This window comes from Siniperca chuatsi, linkage group LG16 (assembly GCF_020085105.1).
Source record: "Siniperca chuatsi isolate FFG_IHB_CAS linkage group LG16, ASM2008510v1, whole genome shotgun sequence".
In the NCBI taxonomy this organism is placed as follows: Eukaryota; Metazoa; Chordata; class Actinopteri; order Centrarchiformes; family Sinipercidae; genus Siniperca; species Siniperca chuatsi.
In genome coordinates, this window is record NC_058057.1 from 22,213,632 (window position 1) to 22,228,723 (window position 15,092).

The 15,092-nt window shown below is 38.8% G+C and overlaps 1 protein-coding gene across 1 annotated transcript in view; it reads right to left on the minus strand.

Annotated features, from left to right (window-relative positions):
* The window catches only part of rab10 (RAB10, member RAS oncogene family), a 17,008-nt gene extending 3,719 nt beyond the window's left edge, over positions 1-13,289 (minus strand). Inside the window, exons 1-4 of the mRNA XM_044168400.1 lie at positions 12,550-13,289; positions 6,647-6,707; positions 4,275-4,413; positions 1,091-1,180 (exon numbers count right to left, since the gene is read on the minus strand). Of these exons, the coding sequence (XP_044024335.1) occupies positions 1,091-1,180; positions 4,275-4,413; positions 6,647-6,707; positions 12,550-12,676 (417 nt within the window). The 5' untranslated portion in view covers positions 12,677-13,289. The remainder of the gene's footprint in view (positions 1-1,090; positions 1,181-4,274; positions 4,414-6,646; positions 6,708-12,549) is intronic.
* Positions 13,290-15,092: the final 1,803 nt, after the last annotated feature.

Sequence of the window (15,092 nt, forward strand, 5' to 3'; positions counted from 1 at the left end):
GTTACGGCACAAGCAGGCCTATTAAATACAAATTATGCTGCTTTTTTATTTTCTAATACAAACAATGCCTACATACACTTTGAATTATGCCTTGGTATGATGAAGATTGTGTCCTGAAAATAAAACCACCCCCTTCATTTCAGCTATAAAAACACCCAGCACTATCTGCAGTATTATTTGTGTCATTAGTTACACCAATTTATCAATTTTGCATACTCATAAACAATGCAGTATTTTGTTTAAGCATGAATGCAGCAAGTTTAAACCCCCAAGAGAACATATGAGGATTTCTGAGGCAAGCTGACCCATAATGTCTTTGCTATCGGCTCTTCAGCAAATCAGAAATAAATCACACAGTTGTGCAGTGAGGCCGATACACAGGGAATGAACTTTAACTGTGGCCAGTGATAACCACAATGCACGTCTGGAATTTGTCTGGAGGGTCAAATATAATGTGAGTCTCATATTCATTAAGTAAACAAACATTTACAGGAGGACAACGAATTCTGAAATGTTGCTTTTCAAACATTTTTAATATGAGTTACAACACTAAATATTCCTGAAGATGAATCGATTCAAACGTTAATTGGCCAATGGTTAAAAGGCCTCTGGTGGTGTTGGCGCTCCTCAAGGGCACCTTAACTGTACTTGTTAAGACAGTAAAGAGGCTCTGATCCTCTGAGCTTCCTAAAAAGTCCAGTTATTCTCTAACCTTTTACACTGCAGCAGCTGCTTCTTAGAGAGAAGCGTTGCCTATTCAACGTAGAAAATTTTACCTGCAACATAGGGTGGCACCAAAACTAATTTTCTGCTACTAAAATTTTTTATTTGGACATCAAAATATATAATTAAAGGATTCCTTTTTTATTCATTTCAAATGGTTTATGTCCCAATAAACTGTTGTTTGAGTAGTTGTTGTCACTAGTCACAGAGTTGTTACAGTAGGTATCAGCCTTTACGGCATTTTCACCAGTTCTAATACCTTATTCTAAAGCCATTCTCCATACATCATCAACAAATCCGCCATTAGACACGCAAGACCTTGATGACAAATGGCTGCTTATAGCTGCGGTGGACTGCACCATCTCACCTGCTCCCCCTTGGCCTTTGGTACGACCCTCTTGTCCTCCATGTCACACTTGTTGCCTAGCAGCATCCTCTCAACGTCCTCATTTGCATGCTGAAAAAGATAAAGAAGAAAGAGTTGATTACTAGATTTTTTTTTTCATCAGCAACATTAAGCTTAGCTTCATCTCTGATTTCTGGCACTGGCACATGTTTGTTTTGAACCAGTAGCACTTGGACAAGATCCCACAAACCAACCGATCGATAAACCTAATGAAACACACACACACACTCAGATAATAAACAGCTTGTCTATTAACTTTTCAACGCTTCTAATAGCCACTAGGGGCAGAGCAGCTGAGAATACAAGTCAGTTACTTCCTAGATTTTGTAGAGTAAATGCTTTGCATCTAGAACTGATTGTATCCGACTATCTGACAATTGCCAGAACTGGTAGCTTCTTCAGTCATCTAGACCAGTGGTTCCCAACCTACGGGTCATGGCCCCCCTCAGGGGGTCTCAAGATGATTAAAAGCATAGGAAAACACAATAAAGCATATTTATGTTACACAAGACTTTAGACTTACATTTTTAGACTTTCTACTCTAATTGTTGGATAGTTTTTAAGGATGTGACTGACAAATATTTTCATTATCGATCTATCTGACAACTACTATCACAGTGAATCCTTTGGTCTATAAAATGTCAGACAATAGTGAAAAATGCCCCATCAATCTAGAATGATGATGGCATTTTTGCTTGGGAAAAAAACTTATTTAAGCAATTAATTGATTGTCAAAATAATTGCTGATTAATTGTCTGTCAATCGCCAAATTGAGTAATTGACTAATTGTTTCAGCTCTAATAATTTTACCTCTCTAAAAATTATTATAAATAAACTAAGGCTGCATCTAACTGTGATTATGTTCTCAATTAATAGATTCACTGTTTTGTCTATAAAATATCAGAAAATAGGGAAAAATGTCTGTTACAATTTCCCACATTTCAAGTTGTCTTGTTTTGTCAAACCAATAGTCCAAAACCCAAAGATGCTCAGTTTACTACTCATGTATGACAAAGAGCAGCATCAAATCCTCACATTTGAGAAGCTGGAACAAGGGAACGTTTGCATTTTTGGTTAAAAAGTTGCTAAAACAATTACTCTATTATCAAAATAGTTGCCGATTCATTTTCTGTCGATCAACTAATCGTTGCAGCTCTAGAATAAACAATAAAACAAAAATCAGTCTTTGGTTGGAGGGGTCACAACTCATAAGACACATGCATATAGCACAGCGGGTTACCAGCCAAAAAAAAGGTCGGAAACCATTGATCAGACTCTATTTGTATTTCTCTAAGTATCAGAAATCCCTGCATCTTATTGGCCCTCTCTGGAGTCAACAACAAGTGTTCACAGAAGTGCAACATGAGAGTTTTTAGTTTGCAGGAAATGCATTGTGTTTCCTTCCCTTGACCGGACTCAAAGCTCTTTAACAGCGAGGGTGCGAAAAATTACAAGAAATGCCTGGCGGTCTCACCCAATCCGCTTCATTTAATGCATAACACCCTCATACTGATCATGTGTCGTAATAATACAGTGTATTGCTGCACCCAGGAATAATATAGATAGATAAGGTGAGCTGTTGATTAACGGTCACAGTAATTCACCTGATGTGTTTGATCTGGCATGGATCCCAGAAGATTACTCACATAATGTAATAATAACTACTAAGGCAAACAGTAGGATAGTAGTATAAAACACAATGCAAGGCAAAGAGGCACCAACACAGAAAAATATTAGAGAGCTAGAAGCTAAAAACAAGAGGCACAATAATCCACAGAGATGCATCTACCTCTAACAGGGGGGAGCTCAGCAGCAGGACAAACTGACCACATGTTACCGACAGCTTGTCTTATTCATCTGAAAATCAGTTAATCATTTTGAAATATCCGGCCTGTTGGAGACTGATGTCATTAAATGTTGCGTACATTAGGCTACACTTCTTTGCCCTTACGGCCTTATATCCATTAACACTAAACAAACATGGAAACACTGGTCCTCACAGATCCTGTTAAATACTCTCTCAGCAACCCATAATGCACACTTATTATGTGAGTTTGTGGACAATATGCAACAACACTGGAATATTATAATTAGTAAATAAATGAATAAATAAATAAAGCTGAAAGTTTCAAACAGCAGACATGTCGTTGTCTGGAGCTGAACTGGTTCCACTGATATCCACGATGTATAACGGTACAACCCCTGGTTCTCAAGTAATTTAATTATCAATTCAATTGGGGCTTTATTGGCATGAGAAACAGATTGCCAAAGCATGTGTGAAATAAAAACATACATAAACAGAAGAATTGTGATATTAAAATATATACAGATAAGTAAGACAGGATAAGAAGAAGAAATTGTAGACTTGCAGTTTTTAAAAAAAAAAGTGAAAACAGAAAGTGAAAACTAAACACTGCAACTTTTTTTTTTACGAGTATGAGTGTGTGTGTGTGTGTGTGTGTGTGTGTAGGTCATTCACTGTCCCTCAGGTTGTGGCATGTTGATACATATTGGGCAGCAAGATCTGCCCTGCCTCCTTCTCCTAGGAGTATTTTAAATTTTGAGAGCTCATTTAGCGCTTTGAAATCTGACATTACAGAGTTGAACTTGTTAAAGTAAATGTTCCTCATTTCATTGAATGTTTTACATTGTAGGAGGAAGTGCATCTCTGTCTCAACCTCACCTGTTGAGCAGTGACCACATATTCTGTTTTCTTTTGGTTGCCTGGATTTTTTTGTCTTCCTTTTTCGATTCGCAGTTTGTGATCGCTGAGTCTGTACTTGGTTAGGATCTGTCTCTGCTTTCTATCTCTGACAGTGGAGAGATATTCTGCTACAGTGAGCCAGATGCATACAGACATCTGGCTCATTTGATGTAATTTAGTCACAGACTCCTGCTACACAGCTCACTGCACACAGATCAGCCAGCTAGTTAGCAATGCTGGCTGCATTTCGTTAAAGGACTCAAGTCACCCTGTCATCATGCCAAAGACAAAACAATAGAGGAGAAAGGAGTGCCAACACTCGACTCTACAAACGCCACAAAAAAATCCTGATAACATCTCGGATAAGATTTTACCCACCAACATAACTCCACATGATGATATTAGCTCTGCGTATGGAGAGAGGGTGTGTGTGTGTTTTACCTCGTCAATGTTGCGCAGCCATTTGCTGATGTTTTCGAAGCTCTTGGCATTGGTGATGTCGTAGACCAGCATGATGCCCATGGCGCCTCTGTAGTAGGAGGTGGTGATGGTGTGGAACCGCTCCTGGCCCGCTGTGTCCCTACACACAAAAACACACACAGATTTTATTTGTTTGTATTCACTGTTTACTTGTATTGATTTCAGCCCCTTAACACAAACAACAAATGAATCTGTAAGTCACTGCATCACTGCACAAATTGGCCATAAAATATCTGCAGGATTTGACAGAGAAGTCGATCCACACCAGTGACTCAAAGATTACTTCACAAGATGCTGAGATTTCTCACTTTCCATGACTGCAAATCCCAACAAATGTTGAAATGTTTTTTTTTAGCCAGAAAAGCCACGAACAGTATTATTATATAGTATTATTTAGCGTACGGATACATTAGCTCTAAATTTCTGCTCTCTACTTGGCATGCTTACTCCTCTCAATTATTAAAATGTGGCTTCATTATTTATGTTAGTTACAGGCCACTATAAAAGGTGCGCCAGATATCTGTCAATATCATTGTAATGGAATTCCTTTAATCACCAAAAGAGGATGATAAGTCGTAAAATATTTAATTCCCCATTAGCACAATTCTGACTCTGAGCAGAAAAAGTATCTCTGTTTTGAGGCCCAGAGGAACAATTTTATTTTAAAAAACCTTTACAAAACTTGAGAAGCCTGTTAAGCCTTACAAGTCAAGTTGAACCTGGTAAACACGCACTTTAAAATCCACTGCAGGCTAACCATGTCCCTCACACGTCTGCACTAGCATGCATCTCAACTATGACATTTTCCTATCTGGGGAAACCCTGCCAACATCCATCTATCACTGCTGATACAGAAAACGAGAAGAAGCCCAGCAGCACCAGGCTCACATGAGCAAATCAAACCTACGCTTACAATAGTTGTTTCACTATGATGTTCAAAATAATGTGGCTGGCTGTGCAAAAGTTAGATTTTATTGTACTGGTGAGCTTGAGCACATCTCTGGGTGCTCAGGCTATATAGTGAAGATTAAATCCAGACATAATGTGCCTGGACAGGAAGAGGGGAAAATGTGATGTGGACAGAGACTGAAGCCACAGAAGAGGTTTTATGGACAATATCAGGCCAAATATGATCCAGACATATTCAGTTTACTCTTAAAGAAGAATAAGGCAAACAACATTGTTGTAAATTTTCTGTCAATCAACTTATCGAATAATCAACATAGAGACTCTCTAAGTGCTGTAAGAAACCTCACAGTGGGTGTGGATGTGCAGGTGTCTGTCTTCTAGATAACACTGAACGACTAGCCTTGAATGAAAAGACTTCTGTCTGCTGAGGAGATATTCACCTTACCGTAAAAAATGCCACTGTATCAATTACAGTTTTGTGTACCGACCTTGTAACACTTGACTGACAACTGTGTGTTGTTTCAGAAGACATTTGTATCTTAAATATTCAACACAATACATGTATGTGAATTTCATTCAACACTGCAGTGTACTGACGCACACACTGCAGCCTGAAGAAACTGTAAAACTACCACTCTAACTGAGCAAGAAGTTCCTTCTTGATTTTGGCGATAGAAGTAGCTTTAACTGCCTCTCATGGTCTTGATAGACTGAAAAAAGCTACTATGTGGACTTTGAGATTATTTTGTCAAACTACCACTAATGTCTTCAGCAATTGTTCATAGCTAGGAGCTATTAAAAGCCGGGGCATAAGGGTAGCCCAATCTACTTCTAGAGATTTATGTATGCTACAGACTCTATGCTGTAAAGAGAGATTCTTCTTTGACTTTATCCTTGTTCCTCCTTCCAGTCTCTCAAATGTGAAGATTTCCTGCTTTAGTTTGTCGTATATGACAGTAAACTGAATATCTTCTATCTATAATTAATCAATTAATCGACTAAATATTTTGGAGATTAATAGATAATGAAAATAACTGTTAGTTGCAGCCCTGTATGCAATCAAATCTCACCTGTCAACCTAAGTTCAATATTCACGTTTCATCATATTTGCAAAAGAAAATGTTACAAATCAAGTCCTTTCAGTTGGGGAAAATCAGCTGTTGTGGACTACAATCATAACCCTGCAGCAGACCTCCGGATGGACTGATGACCGTTTCCTGTTCTAGCATATTTCTGAGCTTGAGGGAGGTATGCCAAACAGATGTTTCACTATGATGTAACAAGGCACAAACAGAAGAGGCTGAATTGAAAGAAGATCCTCACAATGTCAGTGTATTCTCCAGCCCTGTACTCTTCTCTACACAGAGCCTTGACTTGGGTATACAAACTAAAAAGCCACGTCTCCAAACAGTCTATTGACTCACCAGATCTGTAGTTTGATCTTCTTTCCTTGCAATTCAACAGTTTTGATCTTGAAGTCTATTCCTGTAAAACAAAGAAAAAATAATCAGCATACACATCTATCAAAGATATATGAATTACTAGCACGTGAAGCAGAGATAAATACAGAAATGAAGGCTTCCAAACAGAGACTTTTGGACTTACGTAAACAGAGAGAAATAGAAACCCGGTGGAGAGAAGAGGGAATGGGAAAGTGAGCGACAAGTATTTCCAACAGAGAGACAATAACATTATCGCTTCCTGATTCTGCAGTGTCATGGCCAGACCTTGAGCCTATCAGCAGATAGAACAATGGGTGTACACATACACACACCAAGTTATTGAGAGAACTCAGGTTAAAGGCAGGAAAACTGAGAAAGTGTTTACATGCACTGCAACAACCTTGTTACTGTTAAACCTGTGCTTTAACGCAGCTGGTTAGAAACATGATATTATGCACATCTGAAGCGTATTAGTGACATCTGATGTTGAAGCCTTAAGGTTTTTTTTATTTTTGGTTGGAGCATTTGGGCTGATGTTGCAGTGAGAGGACAGGCTGTGTTGAAAGAGCACACAGTTTTTCCTATGTGTACATGTATTTCAATGTGGAAACTGACTTATTTTGACTTGTTTCAGTTTCCGGTTTGGTTGGACTTTGGATTCAACTGTTTTTGATACAAAGGATGCTCCACTACTTTGTCTTTCAGGAGGTTGACTGCCATCAAGTATTTCTTGGCCAAGTGTCTCATATTCTCATATTCTATCCAACTTGGTATCTTTTTAACAAGTATTTTATCTAAATCTGTATGCTTCAAGTGCTGTGACAAAAAAAAAAAAAAAAAAAAACATACTTTCCAGAAACAGGCAAGTAATTACCAATACTGCAACTACCCTAGTGGTAAACTGACTCACTCTCGATTAGAATTCAAGATTTCTGGTATGGCGAAACTATGACTTACCACCAAACAAGGTAATGTAATTGTAAAGCATTTAAAAACACTATGAAGCTGAAATGATTAGTCAACTTATCAATTAACCGCTTTTCTCTGTTTTATATCAATATAAACTAATTAGAGAGTTGATGAGACAAAACAAGATACATGAAGATGTCACCTTGGGCTATGAGAAACTGTGATGTGCATTTATCACTGGACATTTTACGTCATTTTTAAACTAGGACTACCACTAACAATTATCATTATCGATTAATCTGCCGATTATTTTCTTGACGAATCAATGAGTCTTTTTGTCTATAAAATGTCAGAATAATACAAAAAATGCCCATCACAATTTCCGAGAGCCCTAAGTGACATATATAAATTGGTTTTTTTTGTCCGACCAACAGTCCAAAAGCCTAAGATATTAAATGTACTATCATATAGGACAAAGAAAAAGCAGCAAAACCTCTCATCTGAGCTAAAAAGTAAAAAAACAAAAAAAAACAAACAAAAAAACATGGTGCAAAGGTGAAATGTAGACAAACAACAATCCTAATGAATGATCGTGTTCACAATATTTAGTAGGGTAACCAGGATTATCATCTTTGTCATAATCATGAAGCCCTAGAGGAGGCCAATTTAATTTAGGCGGTGATTCGTGACTGAAACTTTTTGGCCAAGAAGTGGTGTTTTCCAGTTAAATAGTGAGCTGTCAGTTCGGCTCTGGTCAGAAAACTGTGGTTGGTTAAAACGTCCAAGAAATAGCTGTGCTCTAGGTGGGACAGGGCCATAGAATAATGAAGGAACTGGCTGCCAAAGTGTGACTCACTAAATATTATGCGCTCCCGAGAGAGAGGGTGGGAGGGACAGCAAGATATGGTTAGCTAGAAACAAAAAGAGACAAAGAGGAGAGGAAGATAGAGGTTCTGCAGATGAGACACAATATGCCTACATTGATATTTTACCACATTCAACAGGAGCAAGGATGCACCAATTAAATATTGGGCATAATACAAAAGGTTTTCTTGACAACTATTGCGAAAAGTTTTGTTCTCAAAAATCAAGCTCAGCAGGGATGACTTAATATCTGTGTGTTCCTTCGTAGCGAGGAGTAAAACGTTTCCTTTCTTGGTGAGGTACACTGGTAAGTTGTCAAGAAAATAAGTGCATTGTGCAATCATCGCGTGTTTACCCAATCAGTGGAAAAAGGGGCACACTTCACCAGAAGAGAATGACACGTTCCACGTCAGCCAAATGTTGAATTGGACGTCTTAAACAGAGAGTACATGGTTTATGGACTGGCTCTCTTTTCAGTCCCAGAGGAACTGTTCCTTCCACAAGTATGAATTCCACTGTAGCCATCGCCAGTTTCCATGCAAAATTCATGATGTTTTGTGGAAAGAGATTTTTAGATCGCAACATCATGCATATTCAGCACTCTTAATATGCATAACCTCTAATACACAAGGAGGGAGGGCAGAGACATTGGAAATGAGGATGAGTGACTGATGAGAGAGAGAGAGGGGGGTTTTCCAGTGGGGGTATTTTGAGAAGCAGCTGTGCATCTGTGTCTCCAAAAAGGTATGAGTACTGTGTCAGAGGAAGAACACACTCCTGTTTCACATGTCCTGGTTCTGCTGTTTCTTCCCAAAGATCAGTTCCTTTTAGATATCAAGGGCTATACCTGATTTATGTGTGCGGCCTTTTCTAAAAGTAAAGAAAGAAGAAACAGTTTTTGCAAACTTTTCTAGTAATTTAAAGACTGCACATTTTGTACTTGCTGCACTACAGTGCCATGATGCGTTTACTTAAGTAGTTTGTTGCAATCACTGAACTTAGAGTAGTGTATGCCAACATTAGTAACCACCGTAGCAAACGAAACACTGGCCAAAAAGATGAAACCACTAATCACAAAGCAGAAGTAGATCATCACACACAAAGATGCTTGTGTTAATATTCTTCAAAAGTTCATATTTATCTTGCATATATTAAGCACAAAAGCCAAACATTACCAGCGTCTCAGTTATAACTATTTGCTGCTTTTCTTTGTCTAATGTGACAGCAAATTGACTATCTTTGGGTTTTCACCAATTGGTCGAACAAAATAAGTAATCTGTAGAAGTCACCTCGGGCTGTAGGAAATTGTGATGGGTATGTTTGCCCTATTTTCTGACATTTTATGTACCAAAACATTAATCGAGAAAATAAATGAGCAGAATAATCAATGATGAAAATAATTGTATTATATATATATATCATCATATATTATAACCATACAGTAATCTAATCAAAAGATCCTTTGACATTAAGGCAGAACATACAGTACTTCTTTTTCCAGATGTAGAACAAACAAATCAATACCACAATAATTACACATATTTACTGAATATCGCTAACAATCAGAGCTCCCTGACCACTAAAACTCTGGATTATATGATGTGCTGAGAGATTTTGTTCTCCATAGTCTTAACTTTTTACAGTTTATCCCGTTGCATGCTGCTTTGTTTTGAATAGAGATGTAGAACAAAGACAAGCTGAGACAGAAGCTTGTGGCTGGATGATAACTGTGTTGCGAGTTTTTAAGGGGACAGTTCTCGAAGGGAACCAGTGAAAACTTCTTAGAGTACATCCTGACACGAGTAAAATTATGTTGGTTTGTGACTTTTAATGTCTGTAACGTACCAGTATCTGTTTACTGGTCTTACCACATTTTTAGACAAACTGAGGTGGGAACACCACAAGTGAGCATTTCCTAAACTAAATGACAATAATGACTATTGTGGACAGTTTCAGTTCAAGCACAATGGTGAGCTTTGTTTATGGTCGTCTTGATACTTTGAATAACTTGTCAACTAACATAAACGTTTGCCCTATGTTTACCCAAGTTTTGGGATAAATTAGACAAAAACAGCATGTTTATAACATGGATATCCACACAATCGCTACATTATCCTTCATGTGAAACAGGTTCTTTTGGAGTTAAGTTTTGCTTGAGGGTAAACATGGAGTAGGTTAAATATATTGTTTTTCTAAAGGTAAGGAAAAAATAACACCTGCAATTGCTGCAAACACTTACAGGCATTGAAATACTTGACTTACTACCAAACTTGGCAGGGAAAGCACCCCTGCAAGGAGCAACGGTCACTATTGGTCTTTGACTGCTGAAGAACCCGTCAGTCTGCATCTGACCATCATCACACAGCCTTCCCTTGAAGTGGCTGAACTGGCAGAGCTCTGATATGGTGGGTTTAACTCAAATAAGGCACATAATCACCATAATTTTGTTTCTAATTTGACAGCACAGACTATACATACTACATTTTGAGAAACAAGAGGGAGTGTAACACAACACAAACACTACAGGCTGATTGCAAGAAAAAACAACAACAACAACAAAACCATAAACAAACACACAAATGCATACATGTGACAGCAAGCTTTGCAACACAGTGATTGTTCATTGCTGTACCTCAACAAATCTAATTTAACCTGGATGCCACTGGGAACACTGTCGCCCATTATGGTTGCGTGTCCTTAGGCATACAGTCAAGAGGAGTTGTCAGCACTTTTACGAAAAGCTTGCAATTAATGCTCAATCGAGAGATATAATACCAGTGCACTGCAAACAGTCAGCTTCATGTTGTTGCAAAACACATCCATGTTACATTATTACTCAGCTCTCAGATCTTAAGCAACAGGAGTAAATGGAGCCCTCACTTGGGCCGTGGAGGGATTTGACATAGTTTGACACTTGACTCATATGAGAGTGATGTTGGACGCATGCGTAGAGGTCAGAGAAAAAAAGGCTGATGATGCCACCATGATGGACTGTTTATGGTTCTCTTTGGAGCGGTCGTGGAAACTAACTAAATACATTTACACAATACACAAGTGCTTAAAAACAAATTAGAGGTACTTTGGTATTTTTCAGTAGCAGTTCCTGCTACTTTATTCTTCTACTCCAGGACATTTCAGACGGAAATATTACATATTATTATATATATATATACAGCTATAGTCACTAGTTACATCGCAGTTACAGATTTTACATACAAAACATATGATCCATTGTTCTAGATGAGACTAAATAACTGTATATTAAGTGGTTAAAATCCACCGCCAGCAGCTGAAGTACAACATTAACATGTTGCTTACACATTAATGTAGCAGTTATGATGGACCAGCAACATTATATACATGCAAAAATCTGTAACAAGCCCCTTTTAAATAATTAGTACTTTTCGTTTTGACATTGTACTTTTGCTAAATTTTGAAAACAGGACTTTTACTTGTAATGGATTATTTTTGTATTACGGTATTGCTACTTTTACTTCAATAAAGTATCTGAAATACTTCTTCCATCACTGCTTTTGAAGGGCTTTACTTGTGTGGCATCTATCATTTTGAACAAGAGATTTGTTACCTTGAATGTGTAATTCACTAGAGGGACAAATCCATATAGTTATAAACGTTGACAGTGAGATGTAAACGCCTATCTGTTATATGGGGAGACAGTTTTTAGTGCTTTGTAACAGCAGCACGGCCCTGTACTGCGACCCTGTGCTAGCCTCGTTAGCTCACTGGCTACTGGGTCAAGTGACATGACAGCAATTCCTCTGGCACATAAACCGGTTATACTTGCCATTTCTGGCAGGCTAAATCGAAATAAAAAGCATGTTTTGTTATTAAAGTCACAGTCGTTTAAAACAGGAGTCACTGGGGTTGAGCTAAGAGCTCATAAAGCTGCACAACTAGCTTTCCAGCTAACGAGCGCAGGCCTGGAGAGAGGCTAGCCAGTGCATGCTGATAGCATACTGGCTAACCAAATATGTCCTGCCTACCATTTCCAGCTGCAGAGTCAGGCGAGTCACCCAGCTGTCAAACTACAAAATCAGAAACACCTGTGACAACACCCCATCCAGTGTCTGTGCCCCCCAGTGTCTTCTTACCTATGGTGGAGATGAAGGTTGTGTTGAAGGCGTCGTCAGAGAAGCGGAACAGCACACAGGTCTTCCCCACGCCCGAGTCCCCGATCAGAAGCAGCTTGAACAGCAAATCGTACGTCTTCTTCGCCATTGAAAAGCAGCTTGTGTTAACCCAGACAATATACAAAAAAAAGATTATAACCTAGCACGCCTATGTGAAAGCCAACTCCTTAGCCAACCTGACCAACTGCCCCGCTTCTCTTGACTGTTAACAGTTAACAATCTGGGATTTGTTGATTAGCTTGGCAAGCTAGTCGGCTAAATACCACCCAAAATAACGTGCCCGACAGACGTGTCCGAGAAGGTATATTTCCAAAGCTTGGCTGTTTTCCCCCCTACAGCATGAGAACAGAAAGCAAAAATAGGATCTCCTCCAGTGTGATTCCTCTTTTCCACTCTTTCTTTTCTCCCACACAGTCGGGACAAAATGGCTCCCCTCTCTCTCTCTCTCGCTCTCTCTCTCTCTACCCAGACTCACTCTTTCTTCAAACTAACGGCGAGCTAATTCAAATTCTCGGCACACCCCGTCATTCCAGAGCCCTGCCACAAGCTCGACCGAGAAGAATCTGGGGGGGGAAAAACTAAAAGTTAAAGTCTGTCAAATTCACTGTCCTCTCGGAGATATTTCGCTTTTTTTTTCTGGAGAGATTAGAACCGAAATATAGACGACCGCCGTCGCCTTCGAATGGGAGCCACCAGGGCGACACCCTTAACCCACAGACACGCCTCTCTGCCGCCCCTTCTGTCAAAACCCACGCCTCTGATTGGTCAAACTCGCTGTCAGTTCGTTAAGCGCCCTAATGTGATTGGCTATCCTCGCAAAACTCGAGAGGTAAAAGGGCGTATGTTAGATTGACAGAAAGGGCAAATGTTACTGCGTAAGTTACTCGGACATTTAGGCTCAAACCTCCCATTGCTTCACTGAATTAAATATATCCAATGATCCAATATGGCGGCCGGTTTCATGCGGATCTGTGCCTCAGCTTTCATGGCATGGCAAGCTGGCATTTGATGCGGTGACTATCCCAGCTGTGAGTCAGGCAAAGTGATGTCATATATAAGTACTTATGTGCTTGTTACGGGCGTTTCCCACATCCTCTGCTCTGTGAACTGCAAAGACATTTACCCTCTAAAGTCTTTTAATAACTGTACACACTGAAAGAGTATCTGCATGTACACACCATTAATGTTGGTTCTTTAGACTTGGCTTTCTGAGTGTGTGTGTGTGTGTGTTTCCTTCTTCCGCTTGTCAGAGTAGTTTGACTCTCAGACACTCCTTAGGAATGCTGAGTATGCCCTGCTTTTTACTGCCGAGTACAGACTTGCCAGACAGAAAGAAAGAAAGGTATAAGATATAGCCTAAAGAAAGAAAAATAAAGGCAGAGAAGAGGACATAGTGAACAGGACTAAAGTGTTTATGGCCACCCTGGCAGTTCTTTGCTGTAATAGTCATTGCAAACTGTCACATACATAAACCAAAGTATTTACCTTATGGTGGCATTATAGATGGAAATTTAGGAGATGTAAGGTCTGTACTAAATTGCATGGCGATAACAGTGGGGGAAGAAGTCCTCAGATCTTTTACTTAAGTAAAAGTAGTAGTACCACTGTGTATAAATACTCAAGCAAAAGTCCTGCATTCATAATGTTACTTAAGTAAAAGTACAAAAGTATTAGCATCAAAGTGCTCTCACATGTATTCATGTGAGAGCATCACTTTAATGCCGCAGCCGGTAAAGGTGGAGCTAATTTCAAGTACTTTATATACCGCAGGGTAGCTTAATCACTAATAATACATCATAATTTTTTAGTTAATTATATTGTTATTATTATTGTTTATCTGCAAAGTAACTAGTGACTAAAGCGGTCAGATAATTTTAGTGGAGTAGAAGTATAAAGTAGCAGAAAATGGAAATACTCAAGTAAATTACCTCAAAATTGTACTTAAGTGCTTGAGTAAATGTACTTTGTTAATTTCCACCACTGCCATCCAACAGTTATCAAGACATTTCACTAAAAAACAAGCGTCAACCTCTTGGTGGCGCTAGAGGAAAAGTCAGGGCATCAGTCAGCAGGCTTCATCCTCTGGAGAAACTGCCGTACAAGAAGTACCCGCACACAGCTCCCTTTATCGTTATAAGCAACGTTTAGACCAACTACAGATCCTCAGGCAAACACCCACAGCAAGGAAATGAGGGAAATACTGTATATAGCAAAATGACCAGTGACATTATAATCGTCTAATCACACACGTGTGTCAAGATATCCTTGTTACAAGGAAAATATTAATATGAATAGACATACAAGTATAATTCAGAGGAGTCTTGCATAAACTTCCAAGCAGTAAGTCACAAAACATAGAATAAAAATATTCTTTTAAGTAATAAGGTGGGTGCCATAGGTTAAAAAAGTAATTAAAAGCATATATAGTGTGTCAAATATTCATAACTATCAAAAAGTGTTAATATAAATAGACTAAGTGGAATATCACAAATATATACAGATTG